The 24,539-nt window shown below is 41.1% G+C and overlaps 2 protein-coding genes across 3 annotated transcripts in view; one reads left to right on the top strand and one right to left on the bottom strand.

Moving 5' to 3' along the window:
• Positions 1-10,639, top strand: part of LOC127424602 (hemicentin-2-like) — a 55,211-nt gene extending 44,572 nt beyond the window's left edge. Inside the window, 10 exon segments of the mRNA XM_051669944.1 lie at positions 37-104; positions 107-191; positions 677-793; positions 1,091-1,212; positions 2,594-2,834; positions 2,949-3,050; positions 3,190-3,324; positions 3,648-3,767; positions 4,103-4,228; positions 8,269-10,639. Of these exon segments, the coding sequence (XP_051525904.1) occupies positions 37-104; positions 107-191; positions 677-793; positions 1,091-1,212; positions 2,594-2,834; positions 2,949-3,050; positions 3,190-3,324; positions 3,648-3,767; positions 4,103-4,228; positions 8,269-8,600 (1,448 nt within the window). The 3' untranslated portion in view covers positions 8,601-10,639.
• A 138-nt stretch (positions 10,640-10,777) lies between these two features.
• The window catches only part of LOC127424274 (uncharacterized), a 41,270-nt gene continuing 27,508 nt past the window's right edge, over positions 10,778-24,539 (bottom strand). For both annotated transcript variants that reach the window (XM_051669297.1, XM_051669296.1), the window contains exon 2: positions 10,778-12,162. In XM_051669297.1, the coding sequence (XP_051525257.1) occupies positions 10,841-12,162 (1,322 nt within the window). In that variant the 3' untranslated portion in view covers positions 10,778-10,840. The remainder of the gene's footprint in view (positions 12,163-24,539) is intronic.

The raw sequence follows: 24,539 nt of genomic DNA, 5'->3' as shown, positions 1-24,539 counted from the left end.
ACAATCTTTCTTTCTTGCTTATTCTCTGTCATGTAGGTGAGTTTCCACAGCGTGAATGAGGCAGACTGATAGGTATGATTAATGAGAAGGACTTTGGAAGTGGCCTTTTTTGGAAGCCAAAATTACAGAGAATAAAGTGGATGGCACCAGCACACTGGAGGCCCATGTGGACAACATTCCACCAAATGTCAGTGAGTGACAACTGGAGAAACATTACACATACAATTCATTTGCATAGACAATGTTATTTATTTGACCATGTGCCAGAGTGTACTCAACCATACAGTCACACCCATGTCTTATCAAAACAATGCTTACAAGAACAGAACAAGTGCCCATTCAAGCTTAGAGGCAAAAATAAAAGCATTCAATTTTCATTTCAAATGGATTCCAAAGTGTCAAGAAAATAAATAAGTACCCCTAGTTAATAGTTTCATTTGCTGTAAAAAAAAAAAAAAAAAAAAAAAACACTGTGTTTGCCTAAGCAGATGTAGTTCCTTGTTAACATTAATTGAAAGGTTTGTTATTGACAGCCCCATTTCCAAAACCTCAAAAATGTGCTTTCAAACTGACACCCTCCTCAAGGGGCATTGTTCAAAGAAGCATGTTGCATTGATGCAATGTTGTTTTGATTTTGATGTACTGAATATTTGTGTGAAAGTTCCCAGCATTACAGGTCCTTTGTTGTGAGTGCTTGTGTCTGTACTTGCCCCAATTTACTGGATGACACAGAATGGCTTCTCCCTCATACATGGGCAGTTCAGACAGGAATCTCAACTGGAGTTTGAGACAGGTTAGGGCCTTCAGTGGTTTGTGAAGTAGAACATGCATGATTGAAGAGCCAAACTGACAGATTTGATTGCAGTACATGAAATAGCAATAAGTTGTTGCACACTAGCCAGAAATGCCTTTACTGTGAATGGAAAAACCTTTTTCATTTCCTGTGAAGAAACTCATATATTTTGTTGAAAAGATATTTAGCCCCAGAAAAATAGATAGTCTTTGTTCAGAAGGATTAAACCCATTATGTGCATGCTCTGAGAGTCATTTTTACCTGCTGTGTCTTTTGCCTTGGGTTTTGGAATCACAGGAGAGATTTTAAAGCTGACTCATGTGGCTAGAGGTCTGGATGCGGAGGGCACTATGCTGGTGGACATTGTTATCAGTGGCTTTGTTCCTCCCAGGGTTTTGTCGTCTACTCTCAATTTAAAGGTTGGTATTGCAAACGCAAACCTAAAATTGAAGTGGGTAATTTCTGCGGCCTTTGCATCACCAAACAGATTGTAGAAATAATGTTTTTTTTTTTTTTTTTTAAATAGGTTTCCCACACTCCCCGTTTGCCATTGATTGGAGCAACAAATAGTCCTGTTCCAAACTCATGACATTGGATGAGCCAATGTAGCTGTGTCTGGCTGGTTGAGATGCTCAAACAAACAGAGCAACGTTTTGATAGTGCAACATTTACATTTATGCATTTGGCAGATGCTTTCATCCAAATACTTATTACAGGGACAGTACCCCTGGAGCAACCTGGAGTTTAGTGCCTTGCTCAAGGACACAATGGTGGTGGCTGTGGGGATTGAACCAGCAACCTTCTGATTACCAGTTATGTGCTTTAGCCCACTACACCACCAGCACTCCTATAGAGAGGGCAACAGAGCCACAGTGTTAGAATAAATAAATTTAAAAAAATGTATCCCCTTTTCTCCCAATTTGTAATGCCCAATTCCCACTACTTAGTAGGTCCTCGTGGTAGCATGGCTACTTATCTGGGGTGGCAGCCAGCGTCAATACTCGCTGAATTACTATAGTAGATTTTTATATCAGCATGAACTAAAACATAGAAAAGAACTAACATAGAAAGCCTGGACTTTGTGTGATCCAGAAGAGGGCATATGAGGTAACTAAAAGTGCTTATGTTGCTAAAAACACTCTGTGTCCTCAGCTGTAGCAAAGAACAATGGTGCTGAGACATGAGAAAACTCTGGGAAGCACAGCAAATGTTAAAGATTAACACAACCAATAATCAAAGTAACTATATTATGCTAAGATTGTGATGTATTATTCACTCAGTATATTTTCATGATAAATTAATTTAAAATGTTATTTTGTTTTGGACTAAAAGCCAGCTTCCCACCATTGAAAAGAGTCCAGAGGTTCTGTGAAATTATGGTGGCGAACAAATATTAAGAGGGCATAGACATGAGGTAATGCTAGATAACAAACTGTATAAAAAAGGAGGGTTTGACCAAGAGAGTCAGATCTCAGCTGACATCTCAGGTTTGTTGGTTTGCTCAATAAACTCCTGAATTTGAGAATTTTCTTACAGAGAGGGAAGAAAAGTCTTCCACGCTCCACAACACTACCCAGGCCCCCAGTGTTAGAACTTTTGGTGAATTCAACCTATAGTATTTTTATCCGCATTTATTTTTAAATGACACCAAATAAATGGCACACTTCAGCTTTAAGACTTGCTTTTATGCATAAAATTTAAATGGAGAACACCCTGCATGTTTTTGCATCTTAATATTAACACTTTTGAACAAACAGTTCAATGTGTGTTTTCAATTTTTTCCTTTATTTGCTTATTTAGGAGTTTGATGAGTCATATGTGTAGACAGGCTCCAGGCAGCTTTACTCCTGGTCCTCACAGAAAGACTTGTGGGATGGGGCACCTATGGCATTGCGCTGCAATCATTCTGTGGTGTTTGAGGGGCCAGAGAGCCATCAAGGGCCCCTGCTGCAACTCCTCAGACTGACAGGAATAACCAGCACCTACAGCCTTTTTACTCTCAGCCAAGAATTTAGGATGACTGCAAGTTTACTCATACCAGGTCAGTTATTATTTATATGTATTTTGTTCAGATACATAGATATATTGTCATTATATGTTTTTCAGATGATATCGTAAGTCAAACATACTTGATCAATGTTCCATTTCTCTCTAGAAGGGGATGGTCGTCCAACCGTGGGGAGTGTCTGTGAGTGGGTGGAGAGCAAGTTTTTGCATCCACCCCATGCCCCCACTCTAGAACTGACCCTGGTTGAGTGTAAGGTCCCTAGAACTATCAGCAGATTAAACTGAAAAACAGAAGAAAACATTTACTCAATTTGTTGGCCAAAAAATCATTTTTGCTGTTCTATATCTCTTCAACTTGTAAATGAGACTTTAATTTTGTTGTGCCACAGATATTGATGAGTGCACCCAAGGTTCCCATTTGTGTCATCCCAACCATCTTTGCAAAAACACTGTGGGGATGTATCGTTGTCAAGCCAAGTGTAGCCCAGGATTCAAACCCAACGTGGTGGGCACCAGCTGTGAAGGTTCATTTGACCACTTAACAAGAAAATTAACTTTTTTTTTTTTATTTTTTATTTTATTATTTTTTGAGATCTGTTTTACTGATTTTAAAACTGTATTGTTTCTTACTCAAATCATATTAAATGGTTAATTAAAAAATTGCATTAATTGCATAAATGCATAAATTGCATTAAGAAAAGACATGGGATTTCCACTGTGAGATTTAGAGCACATTGATATAGCACCATTCACTCAGTACAGTAGATTATAGTTAGTTGGATATCTGACTGTATATTTAGAAAACCAAATGAATGAGAAAGGGATTACTCAGGATCTCTTCTTTCATATGTGGATGAGTGTCAAGAATCAGCAATCTCTCCATGTAAGCAGCAGTGTTTCAATACTCTGGGCTCCTACCACTGCACCTGCCAACCAGGATACCAGCTGGTGGGGCATCACTGCCTAGGTCAGTATCACTTTACAGTGTTGCATCAAAATTCAGAGGTTCACAAACAAATGAGTCTCTGGCTCCTATCAAACCGGTTTAGAAAATCTGTATAGTTTGTCAATTTCATTGAAAAAAATCTGCAGAAAACTGGGAGAAAATCTGCAGAATTCTGGCGAATAGATTTAAATTTGGTCAAATGTAATAAATGTGGTTGTTCCGAAAGGTTCAAGGAATGATCCATGTATTGCATTCATTCAGCCAACACAGACAATATTAAGCTGCTGTAGATAGAATCAACACTACACAAAAGCTTTAAGTATTACCCAACATAATTTATGTTTGTGTGTAATCAGATGTCAATGAATGTTTGAGGAATGTCTATCCAGCACATCAGCAATGCAGAAACACAGATGGAGGGTGTCAGTGTTTTGACAGCTGCCCACCGGGTATGACCACAGCAGAAAATGGGATGTGTGTAGGTAAGGCGTCAAACACTCTCGGAATCAAGTAAAACCCTGTTTAATGTGGAAAAATTATAGTCCAGGGCACTTTCTCTTGTATAAATTTTAAAGAGGTTGAGCTCACTGGTAGAAATGCAATGGCCAATGAAATGAAGAAACATAGGTGATGATGGATTGGTCATGCCCTCTGTCGGCCTCTACAAGACATCAGTAGGACTGCACTTGATTGGAAACCCAAGGCAGTTATAGACCCGGGCGACCAAGCAAAACATGGCACAGAACAGTAGCAAAAGAAGCCAAAGGCAATGGCAAAACATGGCAGCAAGTCAAGGCACCTGGCGAACAACTGTGAGGCGTGGAGACGTTGGACTGATGCGCTATGCTCCTCATAGGAGCCACAGCAAGCAAGCAAATGTTGAAAAAGCCTTTGTTTTAATTTGGCTTGAGATTTAGTTTTAGTTTTTTTACAACTAAAGAATGAGGTCCTTTCGGTAAGTAGCACTTTTAAATATATTTTTCCATAAATAAACCTGTTTCCATTAGAATAACTTTTGATGAAAGCTGTTACTAAGGTGCATGATACTGTATGTGTATATATATATATTTAACAACAAATTATTTTATTTGATATGAGACACTTTCTGTCACTTTCTACCCACGATTGGTGGGTATGGATGTGTTTGTCCTAGAGGATACCACTCACAAGGTGTTGGTCGACCTTGAAGATAAATAATGTTATGAGATGAATATTTAAAATATAAAATTATGAATATAAAAATATGAAATAAATGAAAATATGACGTTTTTAAATATTAAACTACAGTAAATTATGACATATGTGCTCTAACATTACAACAAGTTTAGGGCTACCCTGATGCTTCATTTCCACAGAACCAAAGCAGCATCAGAACTGCCTTTGATACTAGGGGCTGAGGTGGGTCAGAGCAGGCATAATCTGAGACGTTTGTCTCTGCAGAACAAAAATAGGCGTTTTCCAATCCGTGAGCGTTTTCAAACCGGGATGGGTGTTTTTCAAACGCTTTACACGATTTGCCTACTACATTGAGATACCCTACATTCATTGGATAGTTGAAAAACGCCCATCCCGAATTGAAAACACCCAGAGACTGAGAAATGCCCATTATTGTTCTACAGAGACCTATACTCGATAATTTAGTCTGGCTTTTGTGTCTTTACACAGAATTTTGAGCAGGCACAGAGCAGGCTTAACTCTGCTGTGTAAAGTCACCCAAAGGTAGCTAGACATGGCGTGAGAGAACAGAACAGAACCTATGGGGTCTTGAAATGCTGGTCAAACCACAAGATGGGACACGACAGCTAAAGACTGATGTTTTCTGCATGTCTACATAGACTAACAATTTAAAAATAGTGCAGATGGAATGCATGAATGCATTCAGTGTGAACGCTTATAAGTGTACCTCTGACAGAATGACAAACTCAATTTTAAAATGAATTGCTAAGGACTATGGGCCAGTGATTGGCTTATGTTCAATAAAATTGGAATAAAACAAACAATATATTGACTTTCAAAGCTACTTTTTTGTTATGTCTATTCAATGCTTTACTTATCTGTCACGATAATGTTTTAACATCATTTGGGGGCATTTTTGAATTAATTGAAAGCCCAAAGAATTAAATTCAAGACTGTTTAAACAAAAAAAATATTTTTCTCCTCTTCAAAGATATTGATGAGTGTGCATTTAGAAAGCCTTGCCAACATGAGTGCAAAGGAAGCTACCAGTGCACCTGCCCTCCAGGTTACCAACTATTATCCAACGTGAATCTTCCATTTTTTTAATAATATTTTTATTGATAAAGGGGCGGTCATACTAGGCTTTAAGCAAAACAATTTCAGACAATGTGACAAACCAGGATATGATGTCATGCAGAAGGGCTTTTAGTTTTACACATCACAAAAATAAAAAACATTTATAATCAAAATGTTAAAATGTAATCTCGACAAACTTTCCTGAAAAAAATAAAATAAAAAATGCAACTTTGTAATATTTATATTTGTAATGAGCCAAGAGGTAAGCCTGTGACGTTTCAATCTTCAACTGGTCACGCATCCTCTCGTCATCCGTATTCACAGATCAGAGTTCACCAAACTTAAATTTTCATCCACTGCAAAACACAGTATTTCTTTGCACGAGCTTGCGTTTTCGGTCTTCCGTGTACGCAAGTTTTTTAATGGGAGTGAATGGGGCGCAAAGTCCAGTGTGACCGGGGCTTAAGTGATATTGGCTGTCACAAGCTCAGATACATACTCCTGTTGATAAAGCATTGTTTATGTAAAAAGTCTGAAAATGTAATTTTCACTTGACACATCATGCCCAGCCAGCTACCACAGAGGACGCAGATGAGGGTAAGATCCATTTATAATATAGGGAAAGATGGGGGAAGATATGTATTTTCTCAGTTAAGTTGCATAACTGAATAATAAGAGATAAGTAAAAATAAAACACAAAAAAAAAAAAAAAAAAAAAACAAAACAGAATGGCCAGTCAAAGAGATTTATCTGAAAGGTAAACAGTATTCTACTAATTATATACTGTACATGACTATGAATATTTACATATTTAGAATGTCACAGATCATTATTTTCCAAAGACACAAAATTAAATATATTGGCCTCAAGCCTGTTTTGATGGAATAAATCTCACAAATGTTGATGTTCAAATGAAATGTCAAGATTAAGAGCACAGCCATTCAATAAATGTGTTGAGATTAGATTTAGTCCCATATATGTTCTAGAGAAAAAGTCATCTTACTCCAGATGGCATCTTCCCCCATATTCCCCTAACTGAAGACCCCATGAAATCTCTTGATTAGCTTAGTTTTCTTTCCTGTGTTGATGGATTTACTTTCCAGGAAGTTTGGGTGGGACACCCTTAAAAAAAAAATAGCCAACAGGATTCAGTTCCGTGGCAGCCATGAACAATCATTTACTACTTGCTAGTCGGATGCACATGATATTAGGGGGAGGGACATTCTCGTTCTAGAGAGCATTTGATTGAACATACAGACATACATTTTACACCTCTACGGCCCATTAGTTTTTTGTGCAGAGTCGACCTCAAAGTATACTCTTTTGACCGCTAGCGAATACAAACGTGTTCGACACATGCATACTACCATTGTTTTGTAATACTCTTTTTTTAATTTTTTTTATTTGGAATGCCCAATTTCCAATGCGCTCTAAGTCCTCATCGTGGCATAATGACACACCTCAATCCAGGTGGCGGAGGACAGATCTCAGTTGCCTCTACGTCTGAGACCATCAATCCACGCATCTTATCACGTGGCTTGCTGTGCATGACGCCGCGGAGAATCCCAGCATGTGGAGGCTCATGCTACTCTCCGCGATCCACGCACAACTTACCATGTCTCCCACTGAGAGCGAGAACCCCTAATCTCGACCACAAGGAGGTTACGCCAAGTGACTCTACCCTCCCTAGCAACCGGGCCAATTTGTTTGCTTAGGAGACCTGGCTGGAGTCACTCAGCACACCCTGGATTCGAACTCGTGACTCCAGGGGTGGTAGTCAGTGTCAATACTCGCTGAGGTACCCAGGCCCCCTGTTGTGTGATACTCTTTTAGTAAAGTCAATGGCTGGCGCATGCATGGACAATGCAAACAGACGAGTACTGTCAACGTATTTAGAAAACCGGGGCTGCACACAGACAGTCCGCACAGACTGTGCTGATGATGAATTTAGAATCACACATTATGTGCGTGGTGAAACGCGGACAACTGAAGTATACTTTGGCCTTTATTTACAGTACTTTACATTTTTGAGGTCTTAAACCTTTAACATTGTAATAGATTTATATTAAACAGCCAAATCTCATTCACACCTGCAATATATATCTGCTTTCTCACTATGACCACAGTACCAGCTATAGACCTTGCACTCCCAGACTGGATTGTGCCACCATGAGCTCTCCTCCTTTTCTCCAGTACAAGCTCCTCACTTTTCCACTGGGCATACCAGTTCACCACAATGTGGCCCATTTGTCGGCTTTCTCTGTGTCAGGCATTGTCCAAGACCACACATCCTTCACCGTCTTGGAGCAAGGAGGAGACACTGGAGAAAGACCGTTTGGGATTAAGGACGAAGCAGGATTAAGGACGAAGCACTGCAGTGCCGTTAGATCAGCCTGGCCTGGTGCGACTTCGGGTACAAGCCACTACGCTGTCAGACCAGGGGCGCATAACCTACCAGAGTGTCTTTATAATCTACATCTCCATCTCCAAATACCCCTACTGAGTATTCAAGACTGCAAAGGGGCCACAAAAGTCAGAGAACAGCCCTGGATGTACTGTTGCTTTTCGGGCCATAGGAGAAGCACTAGTAAATTAACTTAATTTGCCATCTTTATGTGCCCTCTTTAGAGTTTTGTCTGAAGCACAGAAAACACTAACTATGACTGTTAACCAAGACAGAGTGCAAAATCAACATGTGTTTGGACAAATATTTGAAGCCAAGACCTATCAAGGGCATATTGTATCATGTCTATATCATAAAGTCTTTGGATTACAATACTGTCACTTACTTTTTCAGAATGTTGGTTTTTTGAATTATCATTAAGGTAATAAATACTCTGCACCTTTTAAAATTTTTATTATTTGAAAGTATTGTAGTATTTTCAAAATCAAAATCTTAAGGCTTGCTTGGGCTCTTTCTCTCTCTCTCTCTCTCTCTCTCTCTCTCTCTGTAGTGTACCTTTTTTTTTTTTTTTTTTTTTTTGCAGTTTGGCAATTATAGAAATGATCAGGATCCACCCAGTATTAAATCTTTTGGAAATAAAATGAACCCTAAGTATTGAGGAAAGAAAAAAAAAAAAAAACTCAAAACAGATTGTTCATAATATGGGGCCAAATTACTTTTCCTTCACTGACATTTTGATAGGCTTCAATTTTACTTTCAGCATGAGTTGATCATGAGCAAAGTTGTCTTTAATTTAAAATTGATGAATGTTTACTTTTTCCATGTCATATTGATGTATTCATGTAAATTAATGAATGTAGGGTACAAAGGGGCTAAAGGCACCTCTTAAGGAAATATTGCTTTTTTTTCTTTTTTTTTTGGTCACAAAATGTATCAATGTCGAAGAAAATGATTTATTTTTATTGCATATTGATGGAGCAACATAATTTGTATGAAAAGATAACGTACTTTTTTTTTTATTATTAAAATTCAATTTTTTTTAAAAGATGGTGAGGGAGGGGGTTTAAAGTGATATCGTGCAGATATAGGGACAATAGTTTGTCAACTAATACAAATTATTTTCAGACAGCAAGATGCTTTTTTGAGTAACAAATTAAGATGATGCTTCCTCAAAATTACAACAAAACAAATAAACAATTTCCTGTTAATTTCAAACACATTTTGCATTTTATTATAAAATTGTTTAATGGGGGCTTTGGCCCTTGCAACAGGGGGGACATTTTACCCCAAATACTATCCTTTCACTTATTGGACAGTTATTGAAAAATTTTTGATTTAACAACCTTAAACAAAACTGAAAAAAGATAAATAAGTATTTTATCTCAAAAGAAATGTTAATTTGAGGGATTTTCATTAGCTACATACATTTGCAACATTTAAAAAAATATAAAACATTACATTAAATAGCCTCAAAACCAAACTTTAGACATTACACACAAAGATCTCATGGATCAGGAATATTTTGTAGTCCATAGTGACAAACAGGAGTTTAGGAAAGTGCTGTGATAGTTTTTGTTGCTATTTAGCGTTTTGGGGAAAATAAAATCAATGGAGCGTTTACCTCACGGAGCCTTTAGCACCGTTGTACCCTACTCTCAGGTGCTTGTGTATGTGCGTGCATGCGTGTTAGTGAACCACTGCAAGCATGTTTTTGCAATGCTTATCAACAAAAGGTTGTGCTTTGACTGCTTATGACTCCTTGAAAATGAAATGTATAGTATTAAAATGTAATTTAAAAAAATCTTATATTTAAGTTTAGCACACAGCTTTTGCTTTGCACTTTGAAGGGATGCTTCTGACAAAAATAAAAATTCTGTCATTGATTAATCGCCCACTTGTTGCTCCAAACCTGTACGACTTTGAACACAAAAGATGTTAGGCAGAATGTTAGCCTCAGTCACCATTCACATTCACTGAATGACAAAAAGATGCAATTAATTTTATTGGTGACTGAGGCTAACAGAAAAAAGTCATTAGGGTGTATTAATGATGAAAGAATTTTCAGAAACTACATGCTACACTGCTGAAAATGGAAAGAGGGAATGAGGATGTGATACAACTCAATAGAACTGCTGTAGTGCGGTTAGTTAACAGTTTCCTGTGTAGAGGAGACATTATTGTTTGCACTTATTTCCTGTTCTGTATTTCTGTGTAAATAGCTCAGTTAATTCTGATATAGACCTAATTTGTAAAGCCTTATAATCAGCATAGAAACAGAAATGACATTCATTTTAATTGTAAGCTGCATCTCCACTGTTTTGGCCTTTAAATGTGAATTTGGACTTTGTTGTATTTTGACTTTTTATTAGTGCGTTATTGCAAGAGAAAATTTACATTGCAAGATAGTTAAATTTTACATAATTGCATTATAAACATGTCAATTTTGAGGTTTTAACACACCTGAAAGTTTCAATGCCTGGTCAACATTTGGTACCAGTTTTTGTGCAAAGTCCCACACTCTTTTGTCCACAAACAGTTGCTCTCTAGTAAGATACCCCTGCAGTGGGACTCTTACATGTACAATCCTACACACATCAAATGGCACATGGTAAGTATATCCAAAGTATTTCAAAGAGGAATGCACTGATATTTGCTCCACCTTTCTTGGGTCAACTATCATCTTTGTGGGATTGAAAACTTTCTTTCGATCAGGTTCTCTGTAAATATGCTCCATGATATTGATGCCAGGAACATTATTCCATTCTGGCCGTTTGTACTTTCCACTGTCCTCAAACTGAGTTTTGGGGAATATGTGGTTCTCAATAAGGAATACACCTACACTGGGGTGTGCAGACTGGAGGTCCTCCATTAGAGAAGGTAAATTGACATGCTTGTAAGGCATGATGATCTCATCAATGTCATTCAGTAGAACATACTTGGATTGATACATGTGCCTGTAAATGCACTCATTGAGTGTTGTCAGCTGTCCGAAATAGTGGAGATCACCCTTGTGTTCATTGAAGTTCCAGCCTGAGGACGGGTTAAGAAATTGGTCGATAGGCCATGAAACAATCTCCAGTATTCCCTCTCTCTCATAGTGCTTTAAGAGTCTTTCCAGGTCGGGTCCACAACTAGTGTTATAGATTACCACTCGCTGTACGCCCAGAAGCTTGTATATCTCCATCGTTTGAGCAAATTGCAGTACATTATTGTAGTCGCCAAAAAGGTTAGGGATGCAAACAGTGAAGTTATATTTAAAGGTTGCTCTTATCACTCGATTTTGTATTGGTAGGTATTCCATCTTGAGTTTGGGTGAATCTTTATCAGTTGAGATGAGGACATGTGTTGCATTTTGCAAGTGTGTGCCATCACAAATCACATCTGAGACATGAAAGGGGAAACCAAAATGGTCACTGTGTATCTGGACATCTGTGTTAACAGTTTTACAGTCATGGTCAATGCTGCAGTAGACACAGTAAAGTGGCTGAAGACTGTTCCTGTTGATTATGCTGATGACTCGAATGGTCTTGTCCAATCTGTGGTCGATAAATGCAGACACCATAAAGTGCTTTGAATTATTGATGGGCGTAATTGAAAATGAAGCCTCCGCAAACTTCTGTGAATTATTGAATGCTTTTAGAATTATGTAATAAGGACGTGTGCCCATGTATGCTAATATCAATATGACGATAACAGTGACGATACATATTCCCAGGAATTTCTTATATTTGTTTTCTTTCCCCATTTGCCTTTTTATGCCTGTAGAGGAAAGAACAGAGGCATGTCAGAAAATGTATAAAAACTAGAAATTTCTAGTCATTGATTTACATTGTATAATGGATTTTGGGTTCTGCTCTGAGATTTTACCTATATAATTTGCTCTTAAGTCTTTGCTCTTAAGCAACACTGTAGATGGCAGTTACTATAAGTGCTATGTTCATCTGGCTGTAAAACAATATTAAACTGAACAAAATCACTACGAGGCCAGTATTGTCATGACAGACAAATTAGGACAATCTTACGGATTTTTCCCACACCATACATACTGTAACTATATGTAGCATAATGAACAGAACAAAACCCAGGTGTTTTAAGTTGTTGTTCTTTTTAACCTGACACGGTGTCTAAAAACACGATGCTCCAGCACAAGACACTGAAAAAATAAAATAATAATAATTTTAAAAGGGAGATGCGGCGTAATGGCCAAACGACGCAAAAACGCGTTCGATTTCAAGGCCCCCTTATAGCAGTGAAATTACAATTAAATGCACTTGCAAATTCAACAGCAAATACATAAAGTACTTTTAACAATGTAAATAATTAACTAATTTATCATTATTAATAGTTCAATGCTTGTAAGTGGACTTCTTGCTTAGTACTTTTTTTTAAACGGTGTCCAATCAATTACAATAAGCTGTAAAGAAAGGCTATAGTCTATTGTGTATGTGCACTCAAAAAAGTATTTTAGCCTTTTAAATTTAATCAATTAAATTTCATAAAATTCCATCAAAATAAAATGTGTAATCTTAGAAATTAGATGGACAAAACTTGAATAAATGTAAGTTTTATTAATTCAATTTTGTTAAAGATCACTTCATTTACTTTTATAGAATTTTATGAAATTACAATGGGTAAATCTTAAAAATAGGCTAAATCGTTTTTTGAGTGCACAAACACAATAGATTCGCCTTTGATCACGGACAAATCAGAATAGAAGCTGTTGGCCATCTGATAACTCTCTAATGATTTTTGAACTTGTTAGAGAAAAAAGAATCTTGGTGGTTTCCTAGTCCTATTTATCAAATTATTGACCTATGTTTTATAAAAACTATTCTAGATCTTTTTTAGCTGGTTCTCAATAAAACTATTTTAACACTTTTTTCTTTTCATATGAGTGCAGAGTTTAATAATAATAATAATAATAATAATAATAATAATAATAGCCTAATAACAGTAATAGGCCAATAAAGATAATCAAATGGTATAGTTCTTGTCCACTTTCACCTTTTTTTTTTTTTTTTTTTGTGGCCTACTTTGATTGTTCAACCTAAATTAACACTAAAATAAAATGAAATGTTTTATTACCATATTTAGTTATATACAAAGTTATCAAAAACAAACTGACTGGCTGCATCTCCGCCTGGTATGGCAATAGCACTGCCCACAACTGCAAAGCCCTGCAAAGTGTGGTGCGAACTGCCAGACACATCATTGGAGGTGAGCTTCCCTCTCTCCAGGACATATATACCAGGCGGTGTGTGAAAAAAGCTCGGAGGATCATCAGAGACTCCAGCCACCCGGGCCATGGGCTGTTCTCACTGCTACCATCAGGCAGGCGGTATCGCAGCATCAGAACCTGCACCAGCCGACTACATGACAGCTTCTTCCCTCAAGCAATCAGAATTTTGAACTCTTGATCTCTCACGATCAAAATACATCAGCACTGCACTTTATTACTCTTATATCTCAAACCGGACTGTCATAAATGATTTGAACACACTGGCAACTTACTATCAACTGACAGCCTGAATGTCAATACAGTACAATACAACCTACTGTACATTTTATATATTCTATTTTTATTGTATAATGTGTATTCTATATTGTGTGTATTTTATACTGTACATTGTATGTTATTATTTGTATATTGTGTTATGTGTAATTATGTGTATATTAGATTTTAAATTGTGTTGTGTAAATCAGATGTTTATAAAATTGAAAATTGGTTTATGTCTCATCACTGTCACGATTACTATGTTGCTCGGAACTGCATCCAAGAATTTCACACACTATTGCACTTGTGTATATGGTTGTATGACAATAAAAGTGATTTGATTTGATTTGGTTGGCATGAGGGTGAGTAAATGAAGAGAGAATTTAAATTTTGGGGTGAACTATCCCTTTAATTACTGTCTCTCGTAATCTTTTTTTTTTTTTTCCTAAAATTTTATCTAAAGACTTATATGCTTTATTTTAGATTTATAGAATAAAAAAATCTTAGTTATTTTTATTTTTATTTTATTTTTATTTTATTGATGTTTTGATTTTTACAAATGTATTATGCTAAACATCACATTTTCATCTAAAATATATGCTGAGGCGCGTGAACACACTGGAGACTAGAAAACTAACACAGGCTTCTGTCTTCTGTTGTATTCCGTTGAACTGGGCTGCATTGGTGTTCGCTGGCAAGTATCGCGAGCTGGGTTGCAAGGGTGCAGTTGAACTGCTCCACCAACCCGTCACTTTGCGGGTGAAGGAGAGTGGAACGGGTCTTTCACAGCCTTAGCCTGTGACAGGCTTCCATGAAAACCTCCACCTCACATGTCTGCCCCTGGTCACTGTGGTCCTCTTTGGGCACTCCAAAATGGCAGAACATTTCCTAATCCAGATTCTCTGCAGGCGTGATGGCACTCTGGTCAGGAATCACATATGCCTCAGGCCACTTTGCAAAGTAGTCCATGGCCACAAGGATATAGTGGTTCCCGGTGAGTGCCAGTGCCTGTAAAATGAGCCATCTTGCAGGGTCAGCATTGTCCTACTGGCAAGGTAGGCTTTCATCTCAGGATCCAACTGAGATAATATCTCCCAGCCCAGTTGCTGCCCATCCTCCTACCATGTCCACACTGGCGCCAGGTCGGGGTCTGCTTCTCGGGTTGTTCTCCCTCAGCATCGGCTCTTGTTGGTGCCACCAAAGTCTGCACTTCCCATGTCCGCTCCTCCAGCTGTTGGCTGTAGCAGCATTAACCAGCCTCACATGATTGACAGGAGAGGGCGTCCGCCTTTCCATGCTGGCAGCTGGTATTTCCTTTCCAGACAGCTCAGCGTCTGTCTATAATTGGCGACAACCCTCTCACCGTCTTCGCCAATGCCCCCATTGCTGGCGTCCGTGTTCACAATGAAGGGCCTGTTCTTGCATCTATAAGAGGTAGAAATGGCACTGGTTTTTGCATGACATAATCAGTGTCCACAATTACCATCTGTTCTTACAGTCCTGTCTTACATAGGTCTATACAATGTACTGTAGCAAGGCTGCATTTTTTTTTTTTACAGTAAACTTAGTCTTACATTTCTGATTAAAGAAACCGTCCTGGTTGCGTAACCTCCATTCCCTGATGGAGGGAACAAGACGTTATGTCGATGTTGTGACGCTAGGGGTCACTCTTGGGAGCACGAAACACCTCTGGTCTTTGATAAAAGGCCAATGAAAATTGGCGAGTGGTATTTGCATACCACTCCCCCGGACATACGGCTATAAAAGGAGCTGGTATTCAACCACTCATTCAGGTTTTGTGCTGAGGAGCCGAAACAAGGTCCTGGCCATTTCAGCGGGTAGTTCAGCATTTTGGCAGGAGGGACACAATGTCTCATTCCCTCCATCAGGGAACGGGGGTTACGCAAGTAACCAGGACATTCCCTATCTGTCACTCACTCGACATTGTGTTGATGTAGTGACACTAGGGGTCCCTATACAAAATGCCACAACTGGCTGAACTGTGTTATGTGAACTGGCGGTGTGTGACGGGCAGACCACTGTGTGCCTCGTAGCCAGCGCACCAGGCCAACACGTAACCTCCCCCAATGTTGTTATGAGTGTCGAATGGCCCTTTGGGGACAAGTCGACTGCCCAAAAGATAGAGACAGGCTAGCCCAGTTGTGGCCTCTTATCCTCTTTTTTCCCCTCTCCCCCCAAAAAAAGGAATTTACTGACTGGGGCCACCAGGTCTACGTCAGGGGGGTGTCCCTCCCAAGGGGAAGACACCGCGGAGACCACACCCCACCCGGGTGGGGGGGGGGGGTTTATTTTGAGTGGAAATATGTCACATGGTCTTGCCGAGCTTTGCCGGAAGTATGTCATGTGGGGAAGTCCCATGGTAAGTCCTACCCTACGGGGGAGGAGTTTCTACAAGCATGGTGACTGGGGCAGAGGGGCCTCTGCCCAAGGAAGACACAGTTTACCAACAGGGAAACGAATTAGCAGTAGATATACGTCACATGGTGTTACCTTTGGGGAACCAACTCATGCGGAGCACCTACCCCAAAAGAGGGCTTAGTTAGTACATGTACTGAGCCAGCAGCGAGTTTCTCTGTGAATTCGTCTGCCACAGGGCTCAGAGGAAATCATCCAGGGAACACAGTTTGTGAACACTACTGGGAGTCAACAGCGCACGTCTTCAGCTCAGGGGAGGTGACTTATCTGCTTGTGCCTGCCACTACACGGGACAAAACCGGTTCCACCCGGAGATTGTAAAACCTCGCAAATGTGTTGGGTGTTGCCCAGCCCGCTGCTCTGCAAATGTCTGTTAGAGAGGTGCCACTGGTCAAGGCCCAGGAGGCCGCTACACTCCTGGTAGAATGGGCTCGTAGCCCTGCTGGGGGCGGCACGTCCTGGGCGTGATATGCCATTGTTATGGTGTCAATGAGCCAGTGGGCGATCCTCTCCTTGGAGACAGCGCTTCCTTTCCGCTGTCCACTAAATCAGACAAAGAGCTGCTCAGAGACTCTAAAGCTCTGCGTGCGATTCAAATAGATGCGTAAAGCGCACACCGGACACAGCAATGTCAGGGCTGGGTCTGCCTCCTCCTGGGGCAACGCTTGCAGGTTCACCACCTGGTCCCTAAAAGGGGTCGTGGGAACCTTGGACACATAGCCCGGTCGGGGTCTCAGGATCACGTGAGAGTAACCCAGACCGAACTCCAGGCACGTTTCGCTGACAGAGAACGCTTGCAGGTCTCCTACCCTCTTGATGGAAGTGAGCGCAGTCAGGAGGGCAGTCTTCAAAGAGAGTGCCTTAAGCTCAGCTGACTGCAGGGGCTCAAAGGGGGCTCTCCGTAGACCCTGAAGAACTACAGAGAGGTACAGATAAGGTACAATTGCTCCATATCCTGCAAATAAAACTTTACCAGAAGGATGTCATTCAGCTTCTCCATCACGACAAGATGGGCTCCCTCATAATAATGCGATGGATATATCAAGATATTTAATGGAAACACTCAACGATTCAATTCGAAAAGTTGAATTTTAATAAATGCGCTTAAAAATGTGAAACATTTCGATACCGAACATTAATGATGCTCAGAAGGCAGCAGTCACCAACAATGAGCTGAGAAGGCTGCAGATGGATATTGTGGCCCTCCAGGAATGAAGGCTGTCGTCCTCTGGATGTCTCAAGGAGAAGGACTCCTTTTTCTGCATGGGAATCCTCCAGAAGAAAAAAGGGAACACGGTGTTGGCTTTGCAATCAGAAACAACTGAGTTTTCACAGTCATACCACCAAATGTGGGACATGAGAGAATGCTGAAAATCCAGCTTCAAACCACAGCGGACCTGGTCAACATCTTTAGCAGCTGTGTGCCTACATTAACTTCTACCCAGGAAGATAAGGACAAGTTCTATGATGAACTTAGTACTGCCATCAGTAAGGTCCCTTCTCAAGAGCCATTATTCGTTCTTGGCAACTATAACTCCAGAGTTGGCAGCGACCACCACAGCTGGCCATCCTATCTGGCACAGTTCGGAATAGGGAAGATGAATGAAAATGGACAGCGCCTCCTAGAACTTTGCTCTCATCATGACCTCTGCATAACCAATACCTTTTTCAATGTCAGACCCCAGCACAGTGTTTCATGGCAACATCCAAAATACGCTAGGGGTCACTCTTGGGAGCACGAAACACCTCTGGTCTTTGATAAAAGGCCAATGAAAATTGGCGAGTGGTATTTGCATACCACTCCCCCGGACATACGGCTATAAAAGGAGCTGGTATTCAACCACTCATTCAGGTTTTGTGCTGAGGAGCCGAAACAAGGTCCTGGCCATTTCAGCGGGTAGTTCAGCATTTTGGCAGGAGGGACACAATGTCTCATTCCCTCCATCAGGGAACGGGGGTTACGCAAGTAACCAGGACATTCCCTATCTGTCACTCACTCGACATTGTGTTGATGTAGTGACACTAGGGGTCCCTATACAAAATGCCACAACTGGCTGAACTGTGTTATGTGAACTGGCGGTGTGTGACGGGCAGACCACTGTGTGCCTCGTAGCCAGCGCACCAGGCCAACACGTAACCTCCCCCAATGTTGTTATGAGTGTCGAATGGCCCTTTGGGGACAAGTCGACTGCCCAAAAGATAGAGACAGGCTAGCCCAGTTGTGGCCTCTTATCCTCTTTTTTTCCCCTCTCCCCCCCAAAAAAAGGAATTTACTGACTGGGGCCACCAGGTCTACGTCAGGGGGGTGTCCCTCCCAAGGGGAAGACACCGCGGAGACCACACCCCACCCGGGTGGGGGGGGGGGGTTTATTTTGAGTGGAAATATGTCACATGGTCTTGCCGAGCTTTGCCGGAAGTATGTCATGTGGGGAAGTCCCATGGTAAGTCCTACCCTACGGGGGAGGAGTTTCTACAAGCATGGTGACTGGGGCAGAGGGGCCTCTGCCCAAGGAAGACACAGTTTACCAACAGGGAAACGAATTAGCAGTAGATATACGTCACATGGTGTTACCTTTGGGGAACCAACTCATGCGGAGCACCTACCCCAAAAGAGGGCTTAGTTAGTACATGTACTGAGCCAGCAGCGAGTTTCTCTGTGAATTCGTCTGCCACAGGGCTCAGAGGAAATCATCCAGGGAACACAGTTTGTGAACACTACTGGGAGTCAACAGCGCACGTCTTCAGCTCAGGGGAGGTGACTTATCTGCTTGTGCCTGCCACTACACGGGACAAAACCGGTTCCACCCGGAGATTGTAAAACCTCGCAAATGTGTTGGGTGTTGCCCAGCCCGCTGCTCTGCAAATGTCTGTTAGAGAGGTGCCACTGGTCAAGGCCCAGGAGGCCGCTACACTCCTGGTAGAATGGGCTCGTAGCCCTGCTGGGGGCGGCACGTCCTGGGCGTGATATGCCATTGTTATGGTGTCAATGAGCCAGTGGGCGATCCTCTCCTTGGAGACAGCGCTTCCTTTCCGCTGTCCACTAAATCAGACAAAGAGCTGCTCAGAGACTCTAAAGCTCTGCGTGCGATTCAAATAGATGCGTAAAGCGCACACCGGACACAGCAATGTCAGGGCTGGGTCTGCCTCCTCCTGGGGCAACGCTTGCAGGTTCACCACCTGGTCCCTAAAAGGGGTCGTGGGAACCTTGGACACATAGCCCGGTCGGGGTCTCAGGATCACGTGAGAGTAACCCAGACCGAACTCCAGGCACGTTTCGCTGACAGAGAACGCTTGCAGGTCTCCTACCCTCTTGATGGAAGTGAGCGCAGTCAGGAGGGCAGTCTTCAAAGAGAGTGCCTTAAGCTCAGCTGACTGCAGGGGCTCAAAGGGGGCTCTCCGTAGACCCTGAAGAACTACAGAGAGGTACAGATAAGGTACAATTGCTCCATATCCTGCAAATAAAACTTTACCAGAAGGATGTCATTCAGCTTCTCCATCACGACAAGATGGGCTCCCTCATAATAATGCGATGGATATATCAAGATATTTAATGGAAACACTCAACGATTCAATTCGAAAAGTTGAATTTTAATAAATGCGCTTAAAAATGTGAAACATTTCGATACCGAACATTAATGATGCTCAGAAGGCAGCAGTCACCAACAATGAGCTGAGAAGGCTGCAGATGGATATTGTGGCCCTCCAGGAATGAAGGCTGTCGTCCTCTGGATGTCTCAAGGAGAAGGACTCCTTTTTCTGCATGGGAATCCTCCAGAAGAAAAAAGGGAACACGGTGTTGGCTTTGCAATCAGAAACAACTGAGTTTTCACAGTCATACCACCAAATGTGGGACATGAGAGAATGCTGAAAATCCAGCTTCAAACCACAGCGGACCTGGTCAACATCTTTAGCAGCTGTGTGCCTACATTAACTTCTACCCAGGAAGATAAGGACAAGTTCTATGATGAACTTAGTACTGCCATCAGTAAGGTCCCTTCTCAAGAGCCATTATTCGTTCTTGGCAACTATAACTCCAGAGTTGGCAGCGACCACCACAGCTGGCCATCCTATCTGGCACAGTTCGGAATAGGGAAGATGAATGAAAATGGACAGCGCCTCCTAGAACTTTGCTCTCATCATGACCTCTGCATAACCAATACCTTTTTCAATGTCAGACCCCAGCACAGTGTTTCATGGCAACATCCAAAATCAAAACAATGGCACCAGCTTGACCTCATCCTCACCAACGCAGAAGTTTAGGTAATGTTAGGGTGACACTCAGCTACCATAGTGCAGACTGCGACACTGATCACTTGCTTGTGTGTAGCAAGGTGAACATCCAGCTGCAAAGATCTTTTAGCACCAGAAAGGAAGGGAGACCACCCATTGATGCCAGCAAAACTCATGACTCTTCAAAAGTATGCAAGTTTGTCCATGCACTTGAAAAGGCCTTGGTGACACCGATGTCAGCAAGAGGTGGGAACAACTACGGGACATTATCTACAACAGCACAATGTTTACCTCTGGAAAGACAACAGTTAAGTCAGCTGATTGGTTTGAAGCCCACTATAATGTATTGATGCCTGTAATTAAGAAGAGACAGGCACTCACTGTAAACAGGTCCTCACCCAGTGAGGAGAACCTACAGATGTTCTGGTCTGTTCAGAGTGAAGTGCAGCAGCTTGCCTGGTGGTGTGCCAATGATTACTGGCTCCAACTCTGCTTCAAGATTCAGCAGGCTGCGGACAGTGGTAACATGCAAGGAATGTATGATGGAATCAAACAGGCCATCGGCCCTTTACAGAGGACGACCGCCCCACTTAAGTCGACCACAGTTGTGGTGTTGAAGGATAGAACCAGGCATATGGAATGCTGGGTGGAACATTACTCGCAGCTGTACGCCAGAGAGACCATAGTTACTGAGAGAGCTCTGAATGCCATCGAGCCTCTGCCCACCATGGCTGAATTAGATGCTGAGCACACCTTAGAGGAACTTTGTGATGCGTTAAAGGCACTTTCTTCTGGAAAGGCCCCTGGGAATGATGGAATTCCCTCAGAAATTAAAATAATGGTGACAAAATTGACTGTAACAACTACCGCTACATCTCCCTTCTCAGCACCATGGGGAAGCTGTTTGCATGTGTCGTCCTGAAGAGGCTCCACAGTCTTGCAGAGAGAGTATACCCTGAGTCCCAGTGTGGGTTCAGAGCTGAAAGGTCCACCATAAACATGGTTTTCTCTGTTAGACAGCTACAAGAAAAGTGCAGGGAGCAGAATAAACCACTGTATATCACCTTCATAGATCTGACCATGGTATTTGACTGTTAGCAGAAAAGGTCTGTTTGCTATTCTGGCTAAGGTTGGCTGTCCCCAAACTCTACTCAGCATCACCACAGCCTTCCACGAAGGCATTAGGGGGACTACTGTATACGACGGATCCACATCTGAACCCAGATGTGTTATGGCTCCAATACTGTATGGTATATTCATTGCAGTTCTGCTCAAATATGCTTTGGAACTGCTACAGAGGGCATCATTCTCCGCACAAGAACAGACGGCAACCTCTTCAAACTGTCGAGACTTTGAGCAAAGACCAGGGTGCTTACAAAATGTCTAAGGGAGTTTCTTTTTGCTGCAGATGCAGCAATCATTGCCCACACTCAGCAAGAACTGCAGTTTCTCATGACTCTCTTTGCGGAAGCCTGCACGGAATTTGGCCTTACAATCAGCTTAAAGACCCAGATGATGGGCCAAAATGTGGGTAGCAAGCTATCAATCAGTGTACTTGACTATGAATTGGAAGCCGTCCATGAGTTTGTGTACCTAGACTCTATGATCTCAGACAATCTGTCACTTGATAGTGAGATCAACAAGCACATTGGAAAAGCCACTACAACATTTTCCATGCTGACAAAGAAAGTATGGGCTAACAACAAGCTCACTGTACACACCAAGGTACAGGTTTACAGTGCCTGCATTTTGAGTATATTTCTGGATGCCAGTGAAACATGTACTCTGTACTCAAAACGAGAGCAGCAGCTCAACACATTCAGTATGCGCTGCCTTAGATGCATACTCTGTATCTCATGGTAGGACAAGGTCCCCAATAGCACAGTGCTTGAGAGGGCCAGCACCGTCTCCATGTTTACTCTCCTCAAACAGAGGGGTATGCGCTGGCAGGGCCATGTCTCACACATGACGCAAACGTGACCTTAATGCTCACTTGGTTAATGCGAACACCTGGCATTTGCTTGCCTCACATAGGTATGCCTGGAAACAGGGAGTGAAGGATGTTCTTTCTATATATGAAACTACCTTGATAAAGGGAGTAGAAGACAAGAGAGCCCTCAGGAAGACCCATGCCGGTGATACCAGACTGACCTCTGCCTTCTGCTGGTCACAGTGCAGAAAGGACCATCACTCTCAGATTGGTTTGTACATCCACAGAAGACGCTGCTTGAAGTAGTCCAACAGGGGTGCTAAAACATGATCCCTTGGGATCAAAGGATGCCTATTATGTATTTTATTCAATGTGTAATATAATTTAGTTATTTTAGTGTGTGATATTTTTCCCAATGTATTTTTTTTAACATAAAAAAAAATACATCACATTTCATTTAGAAATGATGTACCAGACAATTCATACTGAAATGCTGGTAATGTTAGGTTGCGCAGTGTGCGTACTCTGCATTCAGGCAGGGGTGCCACTGTGTGAATGATGAAATTTTCAGGTGAACTAATCCTATAGTATATTAACCAAAATGATTTAAAAAAAACTAAAATATGTAATTCAGCTGTAGTGTCATTATAACTCACTGCACTGTATTGTTCATCTTTGTCACTAACATCATCCTCATTTTTATAATTACACTATAAATATAAATATATGCATTGTGCATATTGTGTCTGGGTTATCAGTTCAGGAAGCAGACTGCTTTTGTGGTAGATACATCTGTCGTGTTCCTCATATTGACATTTTTTTTTTTCCAGCAGATGGCAGTGAGAGTCACTTTTGTACCATTTTTCAAGCCTTTATTTTTTTTGTATACAGATGTTATAGAATTATTTTGATGAAAAGATGTGTGCTTTTACTCTTCTAAGTGATCAAACTTTCCCGGCGGACCATAGAAGAACAGACCACAAAAAAATAAAAATAAATAAATAAAAAATGTAAAAAAAATCTCTTAGACATTGTAGGAGATACAGAATATCGCTTGCGGGTGAGCACTTTTGACTTGGGTCAGTAAGCAACTATTAATCTATAGTACTTAGCTAATTTATTAATGAACTTAACATGGAACGATGCGTTAGAATGTGTGTATAAGGTTTACGAAAGGTTATGACATTTGGATTATGGCTTGCCTTTTCATAGCAAGGTATATTTTTGAACTGCACCGAACGGCTCATTTGAACTCACTTTACCTGGGTCTATCACAATACTGTATATGAGCACTCCCACAATACAAAACTTAGAAGGCTGTCATCTTGCATTTGTATTAAGAAAAAAAAAACTTTCAAGATTTATACTTTTTTTTCACATTTACATTAATAATACAAACATGTTAACTGGTAAGCCTCAGAAAACCTGAAAGTTTCAAAGTTTTGTCAACATTCTGTATCAGTTCTTGGTCAAAGTCCCACACACTTGTGTCCACAGTCAGTTCCTTTTTTGTGAGATGCCCCTGCAGTGGGACTCTTACATGTACAATTCTACACATATGAAACGGTACACAGTAAATACCTCCAACTCTTTTCAAGGGTGAATGTACTGAGGTTTGCTCCACCTTTCTCGGGTCAACTACCATCTTTGTGGGATTGAAAACTTTCTTTCGATCAGGTTCTCTGTAAATGTGCTCCATGATATTGATGCCAGGAACATTATTCCATTCTGGCTGTTTGTACTTTCCACTGCCCTCAAACTGAGTTTTGGGGAATATGTGGTTCTCAATAAGGAATACACCTACACTGGGGTGTGCAGACTGGAGGTCCTCCATAAGAGAGGGTAACTTGACATGCTTGTAAGTCATGATCATCTCATCAATGTCATTCAGGAGAACATGCTTGGATGGATACATGTGCATGTAAATGTACTCATTGAGTGTTGTTAGCTGTCTGTAATAGCGGAGATCACCCTTGTGTTTCTTGTTATTCCAGCCTGAGGATGGTTTAAGAAATTGGTCGATAGGCCATGAAACAATCTCCAGTA

This window comes from Myxocyprinus asiaticus, chromosome 33, assembly GCF_019703515.2.
Source record: "Myxocyprinus asiaticus isolate MX2 ecotype Aquarium Trade chromosome 33, UBuf_Myxa_2, whole genome shotgun sequence".
Classification (NCBI taxonomy): domain Eukaryota; kingdom Metazoa; phylum Chordata; class Actinopteri; order Cypriniformes; family Catostomidae; genus Myxocyprinus; species Myxocyprinus asiaticus.
This window is presented reverse-complemented; position numbering and strand designations above follow the sequence as displayed.